The sequence below is a fragment of the Diabrotica virgifera genome, chromosome 3 (assembly GCF_917563875.1).
Source record: "Diabrotica virgifera virgifera chromosome 3, PGI_DIABVI_V3a".
Lineage (NCBI taxonomy): Eukaryota > Metazoa > Arthropoda > Insecta > Coleoptera > Chrysomelidae > Diabrotica > Diabrotica virgifera.
Window position 1 is genome coordinate 118,339,480 of NC_065445.1, and position 23,485 is coordinate 118,362,964.

Genomic DNA, 23,485 nt, shown 5'->3' on the forward strand with positions numbered 1-23,485 from the left:
TGAAAGGGAAAACGACATTACCAAGATTAGAATTGTGTGCCGCGGTACTATTAGCAAATTTAATGAAGAAAACCCTACAAGCATTGAACAGGGAGAACACGGAAGTATATGCATGGTCGGACTCAACAATAACCCTGGCTTGGATAAAGGGATCGTCAAAAAGGTGGAAAATGTTCGTCGCCAACAGAGTAGAGGAGATAAAAGGAGTTATAGGGCCAGAAAATTGGCATAAAGTGGATACGAAAGAAAACCCAGCGGACATCCTCTCACGTGGAAGTACCGCATCAGAGTTATTAGAAGCAGAGTTATGGCGGAAGGGACCAACTTGGCTGACAAGTAAAAAAGCACTTAGGCTGACGGCAGAGGAAATACCTGAAACAAATTAGGAGGAAGCCAAAACGAAAGTAACGGCGCACATGGCAACGATAAAGGAAGACATATGCGAGAGATTCTCGAATTTAGAAAGAATGAGAAGAGTAGTATCATGTTGTATGAGATTTGCAAACAACTGCAGAAAGAAGGACAAAAATCAAGGACAACTTACAGTCCGAGAATTTGAGGAAACATTGTTAAAAGTGATAAAGCTCACACAGCTCACCAACTTCAAGCAAGAAATCAACAAGCTGGAGAAGAAACAGCAACTAGACAGGAAGAACAAACTAGCATCATTGGTACCATTCCTGGATAAACAAGGGATTCTAAGAGTCACCGGAAGGCTGAGGCACACGAATCTACAGTAGGCGGAAAAACATCCTATAATTTTACCAAACGACAGTGCACTAACAAAATTAATTATATCGGAGAGTCATACAAGAAATCTACATAACGGGCTACAACAGACATTACAGTACATAAAGAGGAAATATTGGATAATAAACGGAAGAAGAACTGTGAAAAATCAACTAACTAAATGTATAAAGTGTAGGAGGTATAAAAGTCAAGTAGCACAACAGCTAATGGGAGATCTGCCGAAGGACAGAGTGAACCCGAGTCATCCCTTTACGAATACATGGATAGATTATGCCGGGCCGATAAAAATAAGTACTACGAAAGGCAGAGGACAAAGGAGTTATAAAGGATACATTGCAGTATTTGTGTGTCTGTCAACAAAGGCAGTACACCTCGAGGTAGTAAGTGATATGTCTACAGATGCGTTTATTGCGGCGTTCAAAAGATTTACGGCACGCAGAGGACAGTGCATCAACATTTACAGTGACAACGGAACCACATTCGTAGGAACGGCAAATTTACTAAAAAAAGAAAATCAAAACATAGAGGACGAGATAAAACAAGGATTAGTTGCACTAGGCACCCAGTGGCATGTCATACCTGCATATGCGCCACACTTCGGAGGATTGTGGGAAAGCGCAGTGCGAATAATGAAATATCATTTGAAAAGAATCATAGGGGAAACAGTATTAACATATGAAGAACTGAGTACGGTGCTAACACAAATAGAAGCCTGTATGAATTCGAGACCATTATGTGGATCATCAGAAGACCCAGAAGGGAAAATAGCAACTACACCAGCTCACTTCCTTATAGGGAAAGAAATATTATCACCGAATCGGGAGGAAGAGCTCACGACGTATTTGAAGATGCCAGCAAGGTGGCGAATATTGGAAAAAATAAAAAGAGATTTCTGGAAGATTTGGAGGCAAGAGTACCTGCAACAGTTGCAACAAAGGAATAAATGGCATAAAACGCACCCAAACATAAAAATAGAAGAAATAGTCATAATTAAGGAAGAGGATACACCTCCAGGCAGATGGCCATTAGCAAGGGTAATAGAAACACACCCTGGAGCGGAGGGATTAACCAGAGTAGTGACAGTGAGAAAGGCAAACGGGAAAATAACAAAAAGACCTATACATAAGCTGATAAAATTGGAAGAAGAGAAACAGGAAAAACCAAAGAATACATCAGGATCAAGATGGAAGAAAATACTCATCGCAATAATGCTTTTAACACTATTAAAACCCATGAATGCAGAACTGTATAAAATATACAATCCGGAACCAGGGTTATTTACAGAAGACCTTGGAGAGGTTTATATAGACCGGGAACATTCCGAATAAAGGTGCTACTCGAAAAAGGAAGAATTCAAAAGGAGCACCAACTGATAGGAAGTATGATACAAGGCATACAGGATCTGTGTCAAGAGACAAAAATCGTAAACTGTAAAGATATAATAGGGAAGTTCGAGGAAGGACAAAGGAAGGCGGAGTCAGTAAGTGAGGCGTTGACAGTAGAAATAAAAGGAAGAGAAAAAAGAGGAATATTAGGAACAATGTTAACCTCCATATTTGGAGTGAACGACGAAGCCTATAGTAACATTGAGGCACTAGACAAAAACCAGAGAGAATTGATAAAGGGGTCACAGCATCAGGCAAAGATAATGTTAGAAACAATAACGTCAATAAACCACACGGAGATGAGGATAAACGAACAACTGAACAAGTTCCACAAAGCACTAACAACCGGTCTACAAGACATATCCAGAGGCCTCAACGAAGTAGAGGACAAAGCACAAAGACTAGAAACCGAATATAGCACGTTACGAATACAAACTATAGCATTACAAGTTACGGAGTTCATAAACGAATATATTCAATTTTACGAGGGAATATTAAACCTTCACTACAACCACGGCCATTTCATTGATATAATAAAACCGGGTCAAATAGCCAAGTTAATAGAAAGAGCAGGGAAGATACTACCACAAGGAGTAGAAATACGACGACAACCCATTATAGAAACAGAAGTCAGCCATGACGACAAATACATAAAGGTCATCGGCTACTTCATAGTGACAGGGAGAAATAATTACAACATGCTCAAGGTCACTGCGATACCACTTAAGGTCAAGGGGTCAGTGTTGCATTCATTTGTCGCCCCAAGAAATCTACTGATTGTAGATTATAACACTCTTCACTACTTCGAATTGACCGCAGAAGATAAAGCAAGATGCTTACAGTTGGCACGGGCACAGATAGCGTGCTCCCCAACGGCTGTAATGAACATGGATACCAAACCAAACTGTATACTGGAAGAAATTTATGAGCGATCTAAGTATAGCACATGTCCAGTGGTTACCCGGGCAATACATTAAGCTCAGTGGAGTAAGTTGGGTACCCCCAATCTCTGGTTAATTATCACGCCGAGCCCGATACACATGTCCATTATCTGTGATGGAAATCGGAACGAAAGAGTTCTGGAGCGAGTCACATTCCTGAAACTCTCACCCCGATGCATCGCCCAAACGAAAAGCATTACACTACTCCCCACTAGCAGTGGAGTGGAGACAGCGATAACCAGTTACCTAAAGACTCCTATCACTCCCGTAGCACAACTGGTGACGATGACACGACGTAAGTTAAGTACGACCCAACCCACACATATTAACATACAAGGAGATGAGCTCCGTACTATATTAGTGGAAGAAGAGAGTCTGGAGCAAGAAGTAGCGCATACGCCTTGGCGAAAGATACAAGAATCACATTGGGCTTATTTAGCGGCCACCGGGATCATTACTACGATAGTGGTGATTGGGCTGCTCACATTGTGGAAATACTGTCCTGTTACACGAAAATGTCGCTCAGTTAAAACACTTAGTCGGAAACTCGAACACGACGTACCTGCATTAGCTCGGAACCGGAAAAACGACTCCCCGTCGACTTCCAAAGCCGACGTCCCTCTCACCACATTTTTATCCAATAGATTTTATCCAATTTATCCAATTTTGATCTAAATATAGAGTCGGACATTGAAAGCTAAGTTAACAGTTGGAGAAATATTGATTATTCTTAAACTATTTATTATTAAACTATTTATGTTATAATGTTAGAAATATACCTATTATATCTTACGTTTATGTTATACTTGTAAACTTTGAACACTGACACTTGGGACAGAGTTGCCGGCGGACAGTATGTCCAATAACAAATATTCAGAATTCATATCCGATATTGAACAGAATAATTATATCACCCAGTAGATCGCACGAATTTATTTGTTGTTATATTCACACATGTGGATTATTAGTTTAGATACAAATTGGTCAATTATCAACAATATAATTTGGAAATGATACGAAAGTGCTGACGAAAGTAGAATTGTTTACCTTGATTAGATATACAAATCACGCGGGCATCGTGTCACCGATGACCCAATTTAAGCTTCTATAAAACTAACAAATCTCGCCTAGAGAGAGAGTCTTCATCAGTCTTCAACTAAACGCGTTCCAGTAACGAGTCGGTGTTCAACAGTTTTCCCGGGGTACAAATACCCTAGTGTCGGTTCTCTCAATAAATACCTTTATCGCTATTTGGTGTTTCCATTACACACCTATTTATCTGAAAGACCATATTATTCAATAGCAGAGTTTCTTTACCAATAACTAAGAAAGTACAGTACTTATTCTTATATTTATAAGTAGAATCTTAATCTATATTTGAGTGTCATATGCAGCAGCTTAACTTAACTTAACTTATTAAATTTCTTAAGGTAGATTATGCAATTTGCAATTTTTTTTAAATTTTGCAATAGTTTGTTACTGTTTTTTGTTTCACTTCATTATATTTTATTTATATTGACGATTTATATCATTTTAGTAAATTGTATTTGTTATTTGTTATTGTTTTTATTTATGATTCTTGTAAGCTTTGTCTATAAAATTGTTAAATATTTCATGACAATAAAGCATATTTCTATTCTATTCTATGTATTTTTAAAAAATTTAAACGCAGAATGAAAGATTACATTATTACCGAGGGCCGAAAGTCCCTTAGAATAAACAAAAAGTTTCTTTTGAATGAGATATTTTAAATTAAATATCACACTAAATTTTCTCTTAGCTTTTCACCCCTGTAACTTATTAAAATAAACATTATAGAACCTTTCAGGGACTTTCGGCCCTCGGAATCGTTGTCGTCGTCACAGTTATTTTTGCTGTTACCCTCGAGACTTGCATATTTTCTGACGTTTCTTGTTGAATTGTACATTTATTTTCTTCTGAAGATAGTTGTTTATTCGAAATAATTCAATTCTCTATCATTTCAGTCCAATCATCATTTCTCCATCAACAGTCCTAATTTTATTTTTTATTTCAGTTAGAATTACAACGCACTCAAAGGTCATTAGAGCAAACCAAAGCAGCTTTAACCTCCAAAACATTATCATCTCCAGAAATGAACTTGGAACTGGAAAAGGCGCTGGAAAACTTAAAGGACTCAAAAGAGATAAACACAGCCTTACAACTTCAACTAGACACTGTAAACAAAAGCCACCAACTTCTGAAGAGTTCTTATGACGATTTATTGATTTCTAATAGCAGTCTTCAACGGCGACTTATAGAAATAGATTCTAGTTTAGACAAATATAAAGGTGAGATATTACAACTGCAACAAACCAAAGATAAATTAATAGAGAATGAAATAAATTTAAATAAGTTATTAGAAATGGAGAAACTTCAAAGTAAGAATATTAAAATACAACACGAGAAAGATGCCAAGTGTATCCAAGACTTGAATAGGCAGATAAAAGAAATGGAACGAATAATAGCTAGAAAGCATCCTGATTCCGTATCGGCCTTAATAGTAGCTGCCAAAGAAAATGCCACAGATACAAATTTAACTGCAAGAAAGGTTCTAGAAGATAGGATTAAGTCTTTAGAACAGGACCAGCTTACAAGAGAAACTCAGTCTTCCAAAGTTTTTATGGAAATTCAAGAAAAGTTCAACCAAATGAAGGCCAAATACGAGAACCATATAGAAGACTTAGAGTTACATGTCAGTGATCTAAAAAATCAGCTAAAACGACGTGGTGATACTTACGATGTTTACACCCAAACCACCGTGGATGATAAAATTCCTCAAAAGGAGACTTTTACAACTTTCACACAGACTGATGCTACTCAAAGTGTACCAAATACTCCCGCTCCAACTCCACCGCCTGTAGTAAGCAAACCTCAAAAGCATTCAGCTTCTAGAAAAAATGAAGATACTCACCTCCTAGCAACAATTAGAGGCCTGCAGGCGGATCTTTCAAATAAAGAGAAGGTGATACATAGACTTCAAAAAGAAATTGATGACTTGAAGAAAACCAATAGACGACTACAAAAAGAGCGTGAAGGCAGTTTAAAAAACTTAATCGATAAGAAAGAGTCGAAGGGTTTTCCTGAAAGACTAACGTTACAGGCTAGATCTAATAGTTGCAGTTCTGAGAAGGATTTTCGGAAAGAAGAAACGGTACTGCAGTTAAAATGCGAGCGAGACAAACTTAAACTTCAGTTAAGCAAGTTGGAAGAGGATTTTCAGTGTCTGCAGAACAAGCGAATACAAGATGTAAGTTTTTCTTTTATTTAATTTTATTTCAGGTTTAAAAAAAAAAGGTCACAAAAAGTATCACATAAATTATGTATTAACTCTAGCTCTAGAAGTTTTGATTACTTACTTTACTTTACTCCTCTTGATTCCATTTGGAACATAGGGCCTCTACAGTCCCCCTCCATTCATCTCTGTTTCTGGCCAGGGCTTTCACCGCTTTCCATGTTAACCCATTGTCTTATAGCTCTCTGGTAATATTTCTCTTCCAGGATGTCATTGGTCTGCCTTGTTTTCTTTTTACAGTTGGCTGGTAATCCAGGGCTTGTTTGGTTATATCATCTTCATTTTTCCTTAATGTGTGTCCAATAAACTTCCATTTGCGTCTATTTATCGTTTTGGCTATCGGCTCTTGATTAGTTTTTCTCCAAAGTTCCTTGTTACTTATCCGATTTGGCCAATATATTTGCATTATTCGTCTAAGGCATCTATTTACAAATGTTTGAACCTGTTGTATAATCTTTTTCTCTATTTTCCAAGTTTCTGCTGCATATAGCAAAATGCTCTTTACATTTGTATTAAATATCCTGATTTTGGTTTTGGTTGTTAATTTATTGGACTCCCATGTTTTCTTCAGCATATAGAACGCATTTTGGGCTTTAGTTATCCTTTCATTAATTTCCTCTTCTATTCCACCGCTAGCGTCAATTATGCTTCCCAGATAGCAAAACTTCTGTACATTTTCTACTTCTTCTCCTTCAATGAATATACCCATTTCTCTTTCCGTATTTATCTTCATAAGTTTGGTTTTTCTTGTGTTAATCTCTAATCCTATTTTTCTTGCTTCTTTTGTCACCTTTTCTGTTTTTTTTCTGCATATGTTGTCTTTTTTCGGACACCAGACCTATATCATCCGCAAAGTCTAGATCTTCAAGCCGACCGAAAGCATTCCATCTAATTCCTGTTTTATTTTCGTTGCCTTCTTCATGACCCAGTCGATTAAGATCAAAAATATGGTTGGAGATAGAATACACTCCTGTCTGACTCCACTGTTTATGTTGATTGGTTCTGTGAGTTTCCCATTGTGCATGATTTGTACGGTATAGTTTTCATAGAACATTTTAATAATTATTACGTATTTTAATGGAATTCCATATCTCTTATCCACATTTTTTCTCTGTTAATCCGGTCAAAGGCTTGTCTAAAGTCAAGGAAATTTATGTAGAATTTGCTCTGCCATTCTATTGTTTGTACTACAATGTTTCTTAATGTGTTACTTTGATCTGTGCTTGCTTATAACGTTCAGAAAGATATAACGTTCAGTGGCTCAAAGACGGAAATGAAAGTACTGAAGAATATAAGACCAAGTTAAAAGAATTATATAATAAAACTTACAACACAGAAAATGCCACGATAGAAGAGCTGTGGGACAAATGCAAGTATGTATATACACAACCAGTAAATGAAACGATAGGAATACAAAAAAGAAGTAATAAACCATGGCTATCGAGAAGCATGTGGGAAAAAATAAAAGAAAGGAAACTACTTAAATGTAAAATGCTAAAAAATGATCTAAGAGATAGGGAACAAATGAAGAGAGTATAAAGAGAAAGAAGTTAAAAAAAGTGCGAGAAACGACAAAAGACAATATAACGAAGAATTGTTAATAGAAGCAGAAACAGCAGCAAAAAACAACGACATTTGGGAACTCTATATAAAACGACGAAAAAGCTAAGCTCGCGCTGAAAAATTAATGTGGAGCATATAAAAGACAAAAACGGGAAAATATTGAAGAATGAAAAGGAAATAGTTGAGAGATGGATCGAACATTTTAGAGAAGTATATGCCAACAGAATAATAGAATACGAAATGGAAAATGGAGAAATAAAGGAAGAACCACCGAATCGGAATTCACAAAAAAAGAAGTTAGTAAAGCAATACAGAACTACTGAAAGCAGATAGAGAAACATCGGAAGAAATCCTGTATATACTAATAAACAAAATATGGCAGGAGGAGAGAATTCCTGATGATTGGAAAAAAGGTATAATTGTAAAGATACCCAAGAAGGGAGATCAAACGAATTGCAACAATTGGCGAGAAATAACACTACTTTCTACAGTGAGTAAAGTCATGACAAGGATGATACTAGAAAGAATGAAAGAAACTATTGACCACACATGATGCACAGAAGTTTTGATTAGTATCACCAAAATTTTTTTGGAAAAGCTAGGGAATGAGACGTAAGAATATTTAACAGTGGTTTATTCCAGTAAAATGAAAAGTCAAAGACTAACAGACAAAAAAAAAATGAAAATAACAACTATTTAACAAAAATGAAAAAATACAAATCTATAAAATAAGGAATTTCAAGGACAAATTGAACATTTTTGTATCTGATATATTAGCACCTCTGGTCCTAATGACGCCCCTCATTCTCTGTGGAAGCTTTCTTATCGGAGACCGTATGTACTCCACATCCAAATTTTTCCATTCTTCCGTTAAAACATTTCACTGTTCATCAAAATTATCTGGAGCAACAATACGGGCTCTTATGCGTCTTTCTAGGTAGTCCCAAACATGCTTAATTGAGTTTAGGTCTGGGCTGACTGCTGGCCAATTAAGAACTTGAATTCCAACCTCTTGAAGATACTGAATTGTTATTATAGCAAGTGCGGGCGAGCGTTGTCTTGCATAATGACGACATTTTCTTCAAGAACCTCTCTTATACAGTCGAACCCGCTTATTGGAATAGCTTTCGTGCCAAGCAAAAATATTCTTATAACCGGGATATTCTAATAACCGATCATTGGTGGCTAGCCGTAATAAGTGTAGCTACCGAATATACGTAATAATAGTACATACTATGTTAATATTATGTACATGGTTTTAGGTCTTTTTATGTCAGTAATACAATAGCGTAACGTATTTATTAAAAAACCAAATTACATTATATTATGTGGATACATACAGTAATTAATATGAATTGTATGCAATATATAGATTATGTAAATATTTTCGTATCAAAATACATAATATACTTAATAAGAAAATTACTTATTTAGTTTTGAAAAATAATCGGTAATTGTAGCTTGTTTTTTTGTTACATAAAATACTAGTCACTTTTGTTCCTCTGAATTATATAAATTAGAAAAATTTACAATGGTTTGGCCATCCCGAAAACATTTTATAACTTTCCAAGCAATTAGGATGGGCGAACTTTTTCTTAAAAATTTTATAACATGCAACTGGGTGGCAATATGTATAGTTTCTAGACAAAGGAAATTATTTTACGACTGGATTTGTCGGTAAACGATTGAATTGGTACTCATAACAACGCACTAAAATATTTATTACCTATCTGACAAACCCAAATAATATAAATAAAACAGCACTACAGGCCTTCGAAGCCCTTGGCGAAAAACCATAGTACAAGACATAATTTAAATTTTTAGGAAATTTGAAATTGTAGGTAAAAATTTATTCGTCGATCTGAAAAATATTATTCTAATAAGCGGTATTGTTTTATGAATACGTATTCCAATAAACGGATAAATGTATTGAGGAGTAAATGGAAACGTTTCGGGACCTCGAATTTATATTCCATAAACCGGGATATTCCTATAACCGGTACTCTAATAAGCGGGTTCGACTGTATATCGATCAGCTGTCAGGGTTCCCCTGCGAAACACTGGTAATTCTGTCACGTGCAAAGTAGATGCCTCCCCATATCATAATCGAGCCACCTTTAAAATGTCTGGCTGCTCTTATGTTACACTGAGCAAATTGCTCACCGGTGCGTCTGTAAACCGGAATACGTCTGTCGGATCCACAAAGAGCAAATCTTGAGTCATCAGTAACAAATAGTTTAGCCCAATCGTTAATATCCCAATGGACATGTTCTCGTGCGAACCTTAAACGTGCCATACGGTGTGCCCTCGTTAATAATGGAGTAGTAGCAGGCATTCTGGCTCTGATTCCAAATTCCACTAATCTTTTTCTAACCAAATGGATACTTATTCGAACATTACGGACCATGCAAAGATCATTATTTCGCAGTTGTCTAGCTGTAACATGACGTATACTATACGCAAAGTCTGCAGACGTAAATAACGGTCATCTACGGGGTTCGCGCACCTGGGAAGTCCTGGAACTGGTCTTTTTGTGTAACCTCTAGTTTCTCTAGACTTTCTTAAAGCTCTTGAAACGCTGGATTGATGGATTCTATGACATCAGCAACATATTGCTGCGATCGTCCATCTCCAATAAAAGCTACGATTTGGGCTGCTTGTTCTGACGTTAAATTACTCATTTTTTTGTAAGAACGCACCTCCTCATTAAAAAATCAGCAGACGTAGTGCACATATCAAATTCTTAAACACAAATTTCCAAAATAAGTAGTCCCTCTTATCAACGTTTTGTTTACTTTTTTCGTCAAAAACACTCTTCAACTTGAAATGTTATGGGTTTATAGACACCTAAAGGAGACCATAGACGACAATTGTAACATTCTGCTAAAAATTAAAAAATACTTTTAAACATTTTTTCTGTTTTAAAGATTATGCGATACTTTTTGTGATTAGTGTATTATACCGGGTGGACCAAAAGTCAGTTAACCGTTTTGTATATTAATAAAAGCAAAAATAACTGAAGTAAAAAAGACGTTTATTGTTTATTATTTATTGTAAATAAGTAGGTACAAAGAAGTGCATGTTTTACATTTTATGTTCAAAACGTAAACCACCTTCATCAATACATTTTGGCAACGCTTATACACAGTGAAACAATTCTTTCTGCAGACTTCCAAGTTGGCATGGAGAACTTCAAACTGGCAAAAACTTTATCTTTAAGTACTCCACAAAAGGCAAAATCACAGGTCTTCAAATCTGGCGAACGCGCGGGCCATTCAATTGTGTCTCTTCTCCCTATCTAATCACTAAACTGGTCATTTAAAAACTCACGAACTTGCAATCCGTAATGAGGCGGTGCACCGTCTTGCTTAAAATATCGAATACCTTGTAACTGTGGATTATTTGCAAGGCCCTTCACAGAGCATGATATGTTTTCTTGGAGACGCCGCAAACTTGCACGTGACTTTTTTGATAGCGTTAACTGACTTGGTCCACCCGGTATATAGTTGTTTTTAACGTGTTCTAGCTCACTGCTCTTCAAGAAGCTCATGAGCAAGAAGTAGCCAACTACATGGCCAATGTGAATCCTTTAAGAGAACAGCTGGAAATCCATCAGATGTCTTTATCGTCCCTTCAGTCTCAACTCACTTCTGCCAGAGAGGAATTGGCAATTGTTCGAGTTGAAAGAGATCATCTCAGTAATCGCTTAATGAGTGTATCTAAAAATGGAATGAATGGTACCGAGGATGCTGTGGAGGTGCCTCCTTTACTCCAGAAGGTTTGTGAATTTAAAAATAATGTATTATGTTTTACTTGCTAACACTTAAGACCGCATGTCTCATCTAGTTTTAATCCTCTGAACAAATTATGATATCCTGTATTAATAGCTATGAGCTCTGAAAAGTTCATTTGCTTCAATTGAGTACATCCTTATCACTCTCTCAGGTTGCGCAGCCACGATATTCTACGTCTTCCTATGCTCCCTTTTCCTTGAATCTTTCTCTACATGATCAGTTGGAGCAAGTTGTATCTCTCTACGTGTAATATGTCCGAGATATTACAATTTTCTTGTTTTGATGGTATTTAAGATTTCCATTTTATTCCTCTTTCTCAGAGCCTCTTTGTTTGTGACGTGTTCTGTCCACGATATTTTCAGAATTCTTCTGTATACCCACATTTTGAATGATTCCAGTTTTTTATTGATGCCGCATTCAAGGTCCCAGCTTCTATATCTCTTGAGCTGAGTACTTTGTCCATTTTGTTAAAATTTGCTCTTCGATATGCTCATAAATGGTTTCTTGTTTTCTTGACGTTCATTGTTACATCGTATTCTTGTCCATACTCAGCTGTTCTGATCACCAGCCTCTGAAGATCCTCAATATTTTCGGCTAAAATGACAGTACCATCCACATATCTGATGTTGTTAATGGAAACTCCAATCAATGATACTTCAGCTGTTTCACCTTCAAGAGCTTTTTTCAGTATCTCTTCCGAGTAGGCTTAAAAGTAATTGGCGACAACAGGTATCCCTGTCTCACCCCACGTTTCATTTCAATTTCCTCTGACAGCTGTTCGTTAACACGTACTTTTGCTCGCTGCTTATAGTATAAATTAGATATGATCCTGAGGTCATTGCAGTCTATCTTCTTTGATTTCAAGACATGCATTAATTGTTTATGTCATACTTTGTCGAATGCTTTATTACAGTTAATAAAACACGCATATATATTTTGATTTATAAGAAACCTAGTGCAGATTTTACCATCTTATTCCGCTACAGCCTTTACATAATACCAAATATAAAAATAAAACCGTTTGGCAATAGGCAGTACAAGTATACAGTTATTTTCCAATACATTATAAAATATTACATAAATACACACACCCAAACTTATATGGAATCATCTGATATTTCTTATTATTTCGTGCGAATGTAAAAAAACCAACACACGAAGTCAAACATAATTTATTTTAAAGCAATTTAATAACAAATACCTAACAATTAAATAAAATAATAAAGTATTTAACAAACAAATTAAAACTAGTTGTTTTAAAGTCAATAGAATAAAAAATTTCAATGTAAAACTGATAATGTTTAAATGGTTTTTATTTATTTATTTATTTTTGGTAGTCAGTGTTATAACCTGTAGTCCTATGCAAGCTTCAGTTTACGTGGGCACGCTCCTAATCTTTCAACATTGTGTTGTGGTAGGTTGCTCCATTCTTTAAAAGCAGCTTATACTAGCCGTGCGGTGTTTTGTGGATTATCCCGGCGAGCTCTAATTTTTCTTTTAAGCATATCCCACAAATACTCTATAGAGTTAAACTCGGGTGAGCAAGCAGTCCACTCCAAACAAGGGATAACTTCTGCTTCAATGATGTCTCTAGTCACTCTAATGGTATGTGGAGGTCCATTATCATGCATGAAAATTAAATTTTCTCCTGTTGCATCTCTCCAGAGCCTAACTACAGGTTATCAACGTACCTGTGAACAGTTAAAGTTGATTGGATGAAAATTAAAAGAGTTTTTTTTGCGGATCACAATTCCTTTCCAGAACATTATACTTCCCCTTGTATATTTGTGAACAGATCTGACAGTTTTCGTTCTTGCTTGTCTTCTTCGACCTCTAAGTACACGATTTCGTGGGTCATCTGATTTTACACCAATCCTGACTTTTTCTGAAACTAGCACATTTTGTCAATTCGAAATGTTCCAGTTTTGGTGGTGAAGACACCAATTTAGGCGACCAATCTTGTGCTTCCTGGATAACTCGGGAACTCATAACTGTCTCCTGCTGTATACTTCTTGGCACTAACACTTCTTCTTATCGTTTGAACTGAAAAAGTTACACCTGTAGCTTCCAAAAGCTGCCTTTTGAGCTGCAGGTGAGAAATGATTGGGTGTTTACCAGCTGATTGGAAAATTAAACGATCGTGTCAAGCCGTTATTACTTTTTGGCGACTTTCCCTTGCTTTATTTTTAAGTTTTCCTAGTTCCTGTAACCTAGTATAGGTTTTGGACAGAACGCCCTGTATTACGCATCGCTCTACAGCTATATTATGTCTCTCTGAGAACATTACTTTCTCCACAAGACCAATATCTTTCCTTGTTGTAAGTTCTATAACCCCACATGAGGCATATTTTCGTTTTTGGGCGCAAATGTTAGTTTATTTATTTTCGTTTACTTTTCAAATCAAGCAAATAGCCTACACCTACAGGGTGGGGCATTAGTATGACAAAGTCCAATTACTCGTTTGTCGTAAGAGATACGAAAAAAAGTTATTTAGGTAAACGTTGGGGCACTGATAGGACCATAATTTAAAAATATTTTCAAATATACAGGGGCGTGCGTATTGACATGGTGACGTAAACTTATGTTTTTTTAAATGGAACACCCTGTATATTTTTACATTTTTGGATTCTCCTCAATGTTTCCATTCTTAAAATGTATGCTTTTGTAATATTATATGAGGTAGTTTAAAAGATAATTACGATTTTTTGTTAAAACATTTACACCCTGTAGAATTATAGTGATTTGACATCAAATTTTTATTTTACGTTCAAACGATTTTTAATATAGTCTACTATTGTTAAGCATTAACAGTATAGCGAAATGTTAAATTTTAGTATACAGGGTTGGTCGAAACTCGGAATGAGTATTTTCTTAGTTTTCTTAAATGGAACACCCTGTATTTTATTATTGTAATGAAATGATATTTTATGGTACTTTTTTATTTCTTAAGCATTCCCTATACCTAAGTGCTTTAATTTGTAAGTTATTCGTGATTCTTTAAGCCAAACATTAATTGCAAGAAAAATTACGCGAAATTTTATTAGGTGGCCGTGAAGATATTCAATCAAAAATAATTTTTCGAAAAAAAATACATCATAATCTGGCCTAATCCTTAATTTATTAATATTGGATGAGATATCCAAATAAATCCGTAGTTAAGATTGTTGGTGCGCAAAATATTAATAAAAACATACAATATTTTACCTAGTCGGATATGACACTAAATTTTCTTAAAAATTTGATAATATACTATTTTTATAGTTCCAGCTGCTTTGTTACCATTACTAATATGAATTTTTTTAACGAGGAACTGATTAATAAGATTTTTGTGCTAGTGGAGTATAACAAAAATGTGCTACTAGCAATAAGAATCTTCATCAGAAATTCTCTGATAGACGACAACTAAGAAAATAAACTTTTAAAAATATACTAGAACGGTTTCAACGGACTTGACACTTAGATTATGATAAATCTGATCGAACAAAAACTATTGTAAGTGAAGAAAACAGGAATTAAATGTAATCCTTAGTGTCACTGAGGATCTGCATATTAGTACAACCGTTCTTACAATCTAAGTATCTAGTCTGTTGAAACCGTTTTAGTATACTTTCAAAAGATTCTCTTTTTGGTTGTTGTCTATCAGGGAATTGCTGATGATAAACTTTTATTGCAAGTAGCTCATTTTTGTTATACTCTCCTAGCACAATGCCATTTTAATCAGTTCCTCATTAGAAAAATTAATATTAGTAATGGTAACAAATCAACTGGAACTAAGTATAATGTCAAATGTTTAAGCAAATTTTGTGTCATAGCCAACTAGGGAGAATTTTGTATGTTTGATTAATATTTTAAACACCAACAACCTTAACTACGAATGTATTTGGATATCTCATCCAACAGTAATAAATTAAGGATCAGGCTAGATTATTATGTATTTTTTTCGAAAAATTATTTTTGATTGGATATTTTCACGGCGTTCTAATAAAATTTCACGTAATTTTTGTTGCAATTAATGTTTGGCTTAAAGAATCACGAATAACTTACAAATTAAAGCACTTAGGTATAGAGAATGCTTAAGAAAAAATAAAAAAGTACCATAAAATATCATTTTATTACAATACTAATATACAGGGTGTTCCATTTAAGAAAACTCAGAAAATACTCATTCCGAATTTCGACCCACCCTGTATACTAAAATTAAACATTTCGCTATACTGTTAATGATTAACAGCAGTAGACTATATTAAAAATCGTTTGAATATAAATAGAAAATTTGATATCAAATCACTACAATTCTACAGGGTGTAGATGTTGCTACGAAATTAACAAAAAAACGTAATTAACTTTTAAACTACCTCGCATAATATTATAAACCATACATTTTAAGAAAGGAAACATTGAGGAGAATAAAAAAATGTAAAAATATACAGGTTGTTCCATTTAAAAAAAAACATAAGTTTGTGTCACCCTGTCAATACGGACGCCCCTGTATATTTTAAAATATTTTTAAATTATGGTACTATGTGTGCCCCAACTTTTACCTAAATAACTTTTTTTCATATCTCTTACGACAAACGAGTAATTGAACTTTGTCACACTAATGCCCCACCCTGTATACCGTACCGAGCTGTACCATCTGATTGTGTTATCGATTTATTTATTTTCAATAAGAACCTTTATTCTTCGCAACAATAACAAGTTTTTTCGAAAGAAATAAATATTACTTTGCAATACATGGTGATTCCATATAAGTTTGGGTGTGTGTACCGAGTGTCCCAATAAGAATGGCTCTCGGCCATATCTCAGGAACGGTTAATAGTAGAGCTTTGAAATAAAAAATTGTATAACAAAAGTTGCCTCAGGAAAAGCCTGGAAATTATTTCCATAATTGTGGGTCCACCGCTAGAGGGCGTAATTGAATATCAAAAATAAAAAAATCTAAATTTTACAAAATTTTCCTAATGAAGGGGCACTGGAAATCCGATTATTGTATTCTTCATCAAATTCTGCGCATATTTGATTTAACAAGTTTAACTCTACCTTTGCAAATAAGAGGTGGAGGTGAGTGGGAACCTTGTTATGAAAAAATGGCTGTAAGTCCGGATCTGCTAAATCAAATTTTGAAAACTGGGTCTTGTTGAAGACAGATCTTTTTCTTCAATGTCAGCGTGATAATTTTGAACCATCCTAATAAGTAATAAGCCAGCTGGGAGGCGTTATTTAATTTTTTTCAGAAATCTAGTTTTCTTTGGAAAATATTAAATACAAGTATGCATTTTTAATCATACTTTATAAAATTAGATTAAATTAGCAATAGAATAGCGAAAACCGCATGTCGATACCTTTTGTCTATCTCAAGATATCTCGAGAAACGTGTAAATTTTATACATAACTGTTACTATCACCGGTTAACTAAGTTAATGAAAAGTAGTGTGCTGTGGAAAAAAAACAAAATAACATTTTCCAGATGTCAACGTATAAAAATATAATTAATTAAAACAACAATATAAAGAGAAACAATACTATTAAAATTAAATATAACACAGAACAAAAAGAACTACTTAGTGACGACCTAAATATTCAAATTGTTGCCCATCATATACTACTCTAGAATACATTATCCAGAGAATACTAAACGCCATTCAAAGCATATCGAGAGCAGAAATTGAGACTGCTGTTCAATCTACTCTTGAAAGAGTAAATGTTTGCAACGAAAATGATGGGCAAAAATTTGAACGTTTATGTCATCACTAAATAGTTGTTTCTATTTCTTTGTAATAGGGCTTTTCAACGCTTCTCATTTGTTTCGAGCCTCTGTCATATGCCGTATAATCCGTGTATAATATTAATATACGAGATATGAACGAGGCTCGAAACAAATGAGAAGCGTTGAAAAGACCTAATATACGTTGACAGCTGGAAAATGTTTCTTTGTTGTTTCCATAGCACACTACTTTTAATGAATTATTTCGTTTACCGGTGACAGTAACAGTTATGTTTTTAAATTTACACGTTTTGTAAGATATCTCGAGATAGAAAAAAGGTATTAACATGCGGTTTTCGCTATTCTGTTTATAATTTTGTCTAATTTTGTAATATGGTATTAAAAATGCATGTTTGTATTTAATATTTTCCAAGGAACACTAGATTTCTGGAAAAAATTAAATAACGCCTTCTAGCTGGCATATTACTCAGTAAGTTGGTTCAAAATCACAACTTTTACATTGGCGAAAAAGATCTGTCTTCAACAAGACCAAGTTTGCAAAATTTGATTAAGCAGAACCGGACTCACAGCCAGTTTTTCATAACAAGGTTCCCACTCACCCCCACCTCTTATTTCCAAAGGTAGTCCTAAACTTGTCAAATCAAATATGCGTAGAATTTTATGAAGAATACGACGATCGGATTTCCAGTGCCCCTTCATTAGGAAAATTTTGTAAAATTTAGATTTTTAATTTTTGATATTCAATTACGCCCTCTAGCGGTGGTCCCACAATTATGAAAATAATTTCCAGGCTTTTCCTGAGGCAACTTTTGTTATAAAATTTTTTATTTCAAAGCTCTACTATAAACGGTTCCTGAGATATGGCCGAGAGCCATTCTTATTGGGACACCCGGTACATACTGGTAGGGGAGCAAAGTATGCTAAATTTGCAGTCACTCGTGCGTTATGGGGACCTATTGGGTTGTGATTATTAGGTCCTACAACCAAAAAAAGTTAAGTAAAATTTTCCAATTTAGTGGGGGCTTTCCATTTTTAATTTATTTTTCCATTTCCAACAATCGTTTTTTCCGTTTATAGCGCCATCTATCTATAATTCGAAAAAATGTCTCGAATAAAAGTTGCTTATTTTTACGTAAAGAATCCAAATCTGCAATAAAAATTTGGGGGTCCCATTTAAGATTTTAAAGTAATCACCCTACCCCTCTCAGTGAGGGGGGGTCATGTATAGTACCATTCGACAGATTTTTGAAAAATATTGAAGACGTATTTTTTAGATTTTCGATCTGATGTTCATTTCGCGAAATATTCGCTTTTTTTGTGAAACTTTTTGACTCACCCATTTCCTTACTCGTCAGATTTTTGAAATATACACTCTTTTGCATGTACTTAACTTACCTTATCTTAATCTGACAACTTCGAGTATTTCTAAGGATATTTTTTTTTTTCGGGCCCCCTTAACGAACTTCCCTGTGTTAAGAGCCAATATAATAATATATTGGCTCTAGTACCTCTACCATAATATATACATATTATGGTAGAGGTACATCTGCAGGATACCAGGTTTCTCCCCATATGATAATCTGACGCGCTCGAGTAACTGTAAAAATCCCCGCCTGGGCTCCCCTACCATACTATACAGATGAAAACAATAACATAAAAACAAGTTAACAAATTACATACGTTTCACACAAATAGTAAGCCCTTATAAATTACTTTTAAAACGACTGATGGAGTTGCCAAACAGTTGTAAATCGTAAAGGGAGTTAGCTAGATTCAAAACTCTGGGTATGACTGAAAAAAGTGAATAATTAAATATATGAAAGGGTACATAAAATTTTCGCATTTGTCTAGTGGAGCGAGGTAGTACGAACAGTCCAATCTTATTGAGTACAACTGCATATACCATTTAAGATATTGAATAGTAGTAAAAGATCTCTTTGTTTTCTCCGGCTCACAAGAGAAGGGACCTGCAGTTGATGTTGCCATACAGTGTAATCCTGATACGTATGAAGCTTAAAAGCAATATAACGGAAGCAATTATTTTGAACTTGTTCAAGTTTCCTAATGTAGACCAAGTAGTGTGGGGATCACACTGAAGAGCAATAATCGAGGTGAGTCCTGACCAAGGAGATGTAAATAACTCTAATACTGGATACGTTTGTAAAGTTACGAATTGTTCTTTTTACAAAACCCAACATTTTCATAGATGTTTGAATAACATTGATGATGTGAGTATTGAAACAAAGAGAATTATCCAGTGTAATCCCCAAGTCCTTGATTTTATTTACAGTATTGCGCAATTGACCATCAATGTAATAGTTTGATAATATAGGGTAAAGCAGCATTTTCAGTCCAGCTGGATTTTTGCAAGATTGGCCTGAATCCAGCTGGATCCAGTGCGGATCCAGCAAAATGTGGAATCAAAATAAAAACACGATTTTACTGTTTTTTTTTGTCTATATTCTAAATTTCTAAACAACAGAAACATGAATAATTTTGTTTTTTGGAAGTTAGACCTTAAAAAACATATTTAACTATCGTCTTATCGTCTAACCTACTTCGCACAGAACTACACATATAGCTAGTTGCGGAGAAAGCCCTTTCGGCCTCTATGCTGGTTGGTTTTAAAGTCATCAAATAGCCATAAACCATGGACAAATTATCTCCTTTCGCTCCTTCGGTGTCACAATTGGTCATTTCCTTTTCCAAAATCTTTTCATAATATTTTTGATAACCAGTTTTGTTTTGTTATAAAAGTTTTCTCTTTCTCGTTTCAATTCAATCTCAAGCTCTTGTTCTAAAGTCAAATTCACGGGCTCCGGATTAGTTTCCTTCCATTATGTCCTCTTGCACTGGTTTCACAATCAATTGTTTATTTATACGACTTAACAAATTTTTCATCTCTTGTCACATTGCATTCTTTTTCGTTATGGGGAAATAACCAGGATTGTTTGGTCCTTCGTCATACTTTTTTGGATTTTGTAAGTACATTAATGTACCTGTAACTTCAGAGAGGTGCCGTTCCGCGATTCTGTTGCGTAGTGCTTCCTATAGATCGGCGCTAAGGCTAGAGACCTGGCTATTTAGTTTGTCTAAGACTTTCATGGTTGTGTCGGCCGTTATCAAAGTGTACTCTCTTCTGCAAAGAGCTTCTACAGCCAGTTTTACCGGTCAAAGAGTGGGATCAATTCATTGTTTATTGACCACTCGCCAGCAGAGAATTTTGTGGCAGAATCAATGTCTATCAACGCTTTACGGATGCAAACTTTTAGGCTGTAGAAACTTTCCAGCATACTGAGCTACTGCTAGCGCGATAGAATGACAAGCTGCCGACTCACGGCTTTGAATAAAGAGGCTTATGAATACATTAAGTAACTTATTTCGAATTTGACACGTTTGCGGATCGGCGCTGCTGGATCCAGCATGTAAAAAATAGCGCTGGATCCAGCCGGATTGCTGGATGCTGGATCCAGCAATTGCAATCTCTAGGTGGTAAGCACGGTTAAAGTTAATTACATGACATTTGCTGGAAGGTTCATACCGTTAAATGAACACCATACAGAGAGGTTAGTCAGTTCTAATTGCGATATGGTAGCATCATAATGAATTTTTTTTATAATTTTAAAGCACTTTAAACCACCAGCAAATAGTAAGCGCAGTTCCACGCGCTAAGAATTTTGAACGTGCGATCGTTAGAACGCACGATGACATTTCAGTGGTCGCTCAAGCAATCCCATGGTAACAATCACATTACACGGCGGCTTCACCGAACGTTCCATTGTGAAAGTTACCATGGGATTGCTCGAGCCACCATTGGAATGTCATCCGTGCGTTCTAGCGACCGCACGTTTAAATTCTTAGTGTGTGAAACTGGGGCGAACAGGCGACACAATCGTGAAAACAGTTGGTAATATCATTAATAAATAGATTAAAGAGTAATGGACCCAAGTGAGACACCTGACTTAACTGAAAAAGTTCGTGAGTAGAAGTGGTTCACTCCAACCTGTTGAATTCTTTCAGTTAAACAACCCTGTAACCACTGCAACAAAGATCCACTTATGCCATATGAGCTGAGCTTGTGAATCAGGAGTTCATGGTTAACTCTGTCAAAGGCATTGGAAAAGTCAGTATAAATTGAATCAACTTAAAGTCCCTCTTCCAAGGCTTCAGACAGAAAATCTACATAGGTCAATAAACTCAATTCTACAGATTTCATCATCATCATCAGGCCATAGTCATCCACTGCTGAACATAGGCCTCATAAAAAAACTTCCATTCAGATCTATCTTGCGCTGCTGCAATCCAGTTGGTACAAATCCTCTTTATCTCGTCAGTTCATTTTGTGGGTGGTCTTCCCGGGTTTCGTCTATCCGCTCTCGGTCTCCACTCCAAGATTTTTTTGGTTCACCTATCATCTTTCATTCTAGCAACGTGTCCTGCCCACTTCCATTTAATTTTGGATATGTGTTTTATAATGCCGTGCTAGGTCTAGTTTGCATGGAGGAAGAGCTCTGAATTGGGTAGGGGTTTTTCAGTACTTTGTGAAAGACAGACCTGGATGGGGAAGTCCTTAACCCCAACACGGCGCGTCCCAATGGCTGATAGGGAACGTTCCTGTAGATATACAGGACAGGTACGAATAAGGCTTCGCCAAATAAGTACCGGCGGATCAACTGAGGACATGACACAGGACAGCAGCTGTGTCATTAGTGGCTCGCGGCTAAGGAATACAATTCCTAACAGGTGCGATGCCATAAAGTCGCAGGCGACAATCAAATAATGATTTAACCGGCTGCGATACTGCGAACCTAAACCTAAATAAAAACCGAATGTGCGCCGGTATAAGCAATCAACCGTTACCAGGAGGTACGGAAGGGCACTCTATTGTCCTGGGGTTGAGAAATCGGCCCCGAAGGCGGATGAGCTGAAAATTCAGTCAACGGCAGTGGAATCAGGAAAGCAACGGGAAACTACCTGATTATAACTTCCCTAGTAACTCATGATGACAGATGTTAATAATGTAAATATATTTACTAATCATGGGACTCGGAATCCAAGATTCGGCGTGGGAAACAGCAGGGTTTCCCCAGTCGTCAGCAAGCGAATTCCCTGTAATTCATCAAATTTGGTAAAAGATAAGGAATGTTTAATAGCGACTTGGAATATTACAAGTATGTTTGAGTCTGGAAAGATTCACAATACGATCAAGGAAATGCGAAGGTTAAATATAAATATCTTAGGTATAAGCGAGATGAGGTGGCCGGGTTCTGGCCATATAACGATAGATAATTATGAAATTTACTACTCTGGTGAAGAAGGTCCGCAACATAGAAATGGTGTGGCATTTATTTTAGAACAAAATGTCGCAAAATCAGTAAAAAATATCGTGCTATACTCAGATAGGTTAATAATGTTACAAATAAAAACAAATCGTACAGACTTAAACATCATTCAGGTATATGCACCTACACAACAATATGACGATGAAGTTGTCGAAAGCTTTTATTCAGATCTAGACTATTTATTATCACTCACAGGAAGCCAAGATATAAACATTGTATTGGGGGATTTCAATGCCAAGGTTGGAAGAGGTAGTGAAGAAGATGTCGTTGGCAAGTTTGGTTTAGGAACGAGAAACGACCGTGGAGATAGAATGATTAGATTTTGTGTAGAAAAACAATTAGTAATTTCCAACACTTTTTTTGACTTGCCTAAGCGACGACTTTACACCTGGAAATCTCCTATGGACACTTACGGAAGAATAGTAAGAAATCAAATTGATTATATCTGTATATCAAAAAGATATAGAAATGCTATCTTGTCCTCCAAAACATATCCAGGAGCGGATGTACCCTCCAACCACAACTTACTAGCAGCTAAAGTATTACTTAAATTTAAAAAGATTAAAAAACCCAAAATATCTCCTAGGATCAGCAAAGATAAACTTTCAAATGCGGAAGTGAAAGAAATAGTAACCGATAAATTAGAAGATCAGTTTCAGAAATTGGGAAATA

General features: G+C 35.7%; 1 protein-coding gene across 1 annotated transcript in view; it reads left to right on the forward strand.

Annotated features, from left to right (window-relative positions):
• The window catches only part of LOC114336532 (centrosomal protein of 162 kDa), a 132,672-nt gene that overhangs the window by 103,391 nt on the left and 5,796 nt on the right, over window positions 1-23,485 (forward strand). Inside the window, exons 3-4 of the mRNA XM_050645421.1 lie at window positions 5,112-6,344; window positions 11,479-11,730. Of these exons, the coding sequence (XP_050501378.1) occupies window positions 5,112-6,344; window positions 11,479-11,730 (1,485 nt within the window). The remainder of the gene's footprint in view (window positions 1-5,111; window positions 6,345-11,478; window positions 11,731-23,485) is intronic.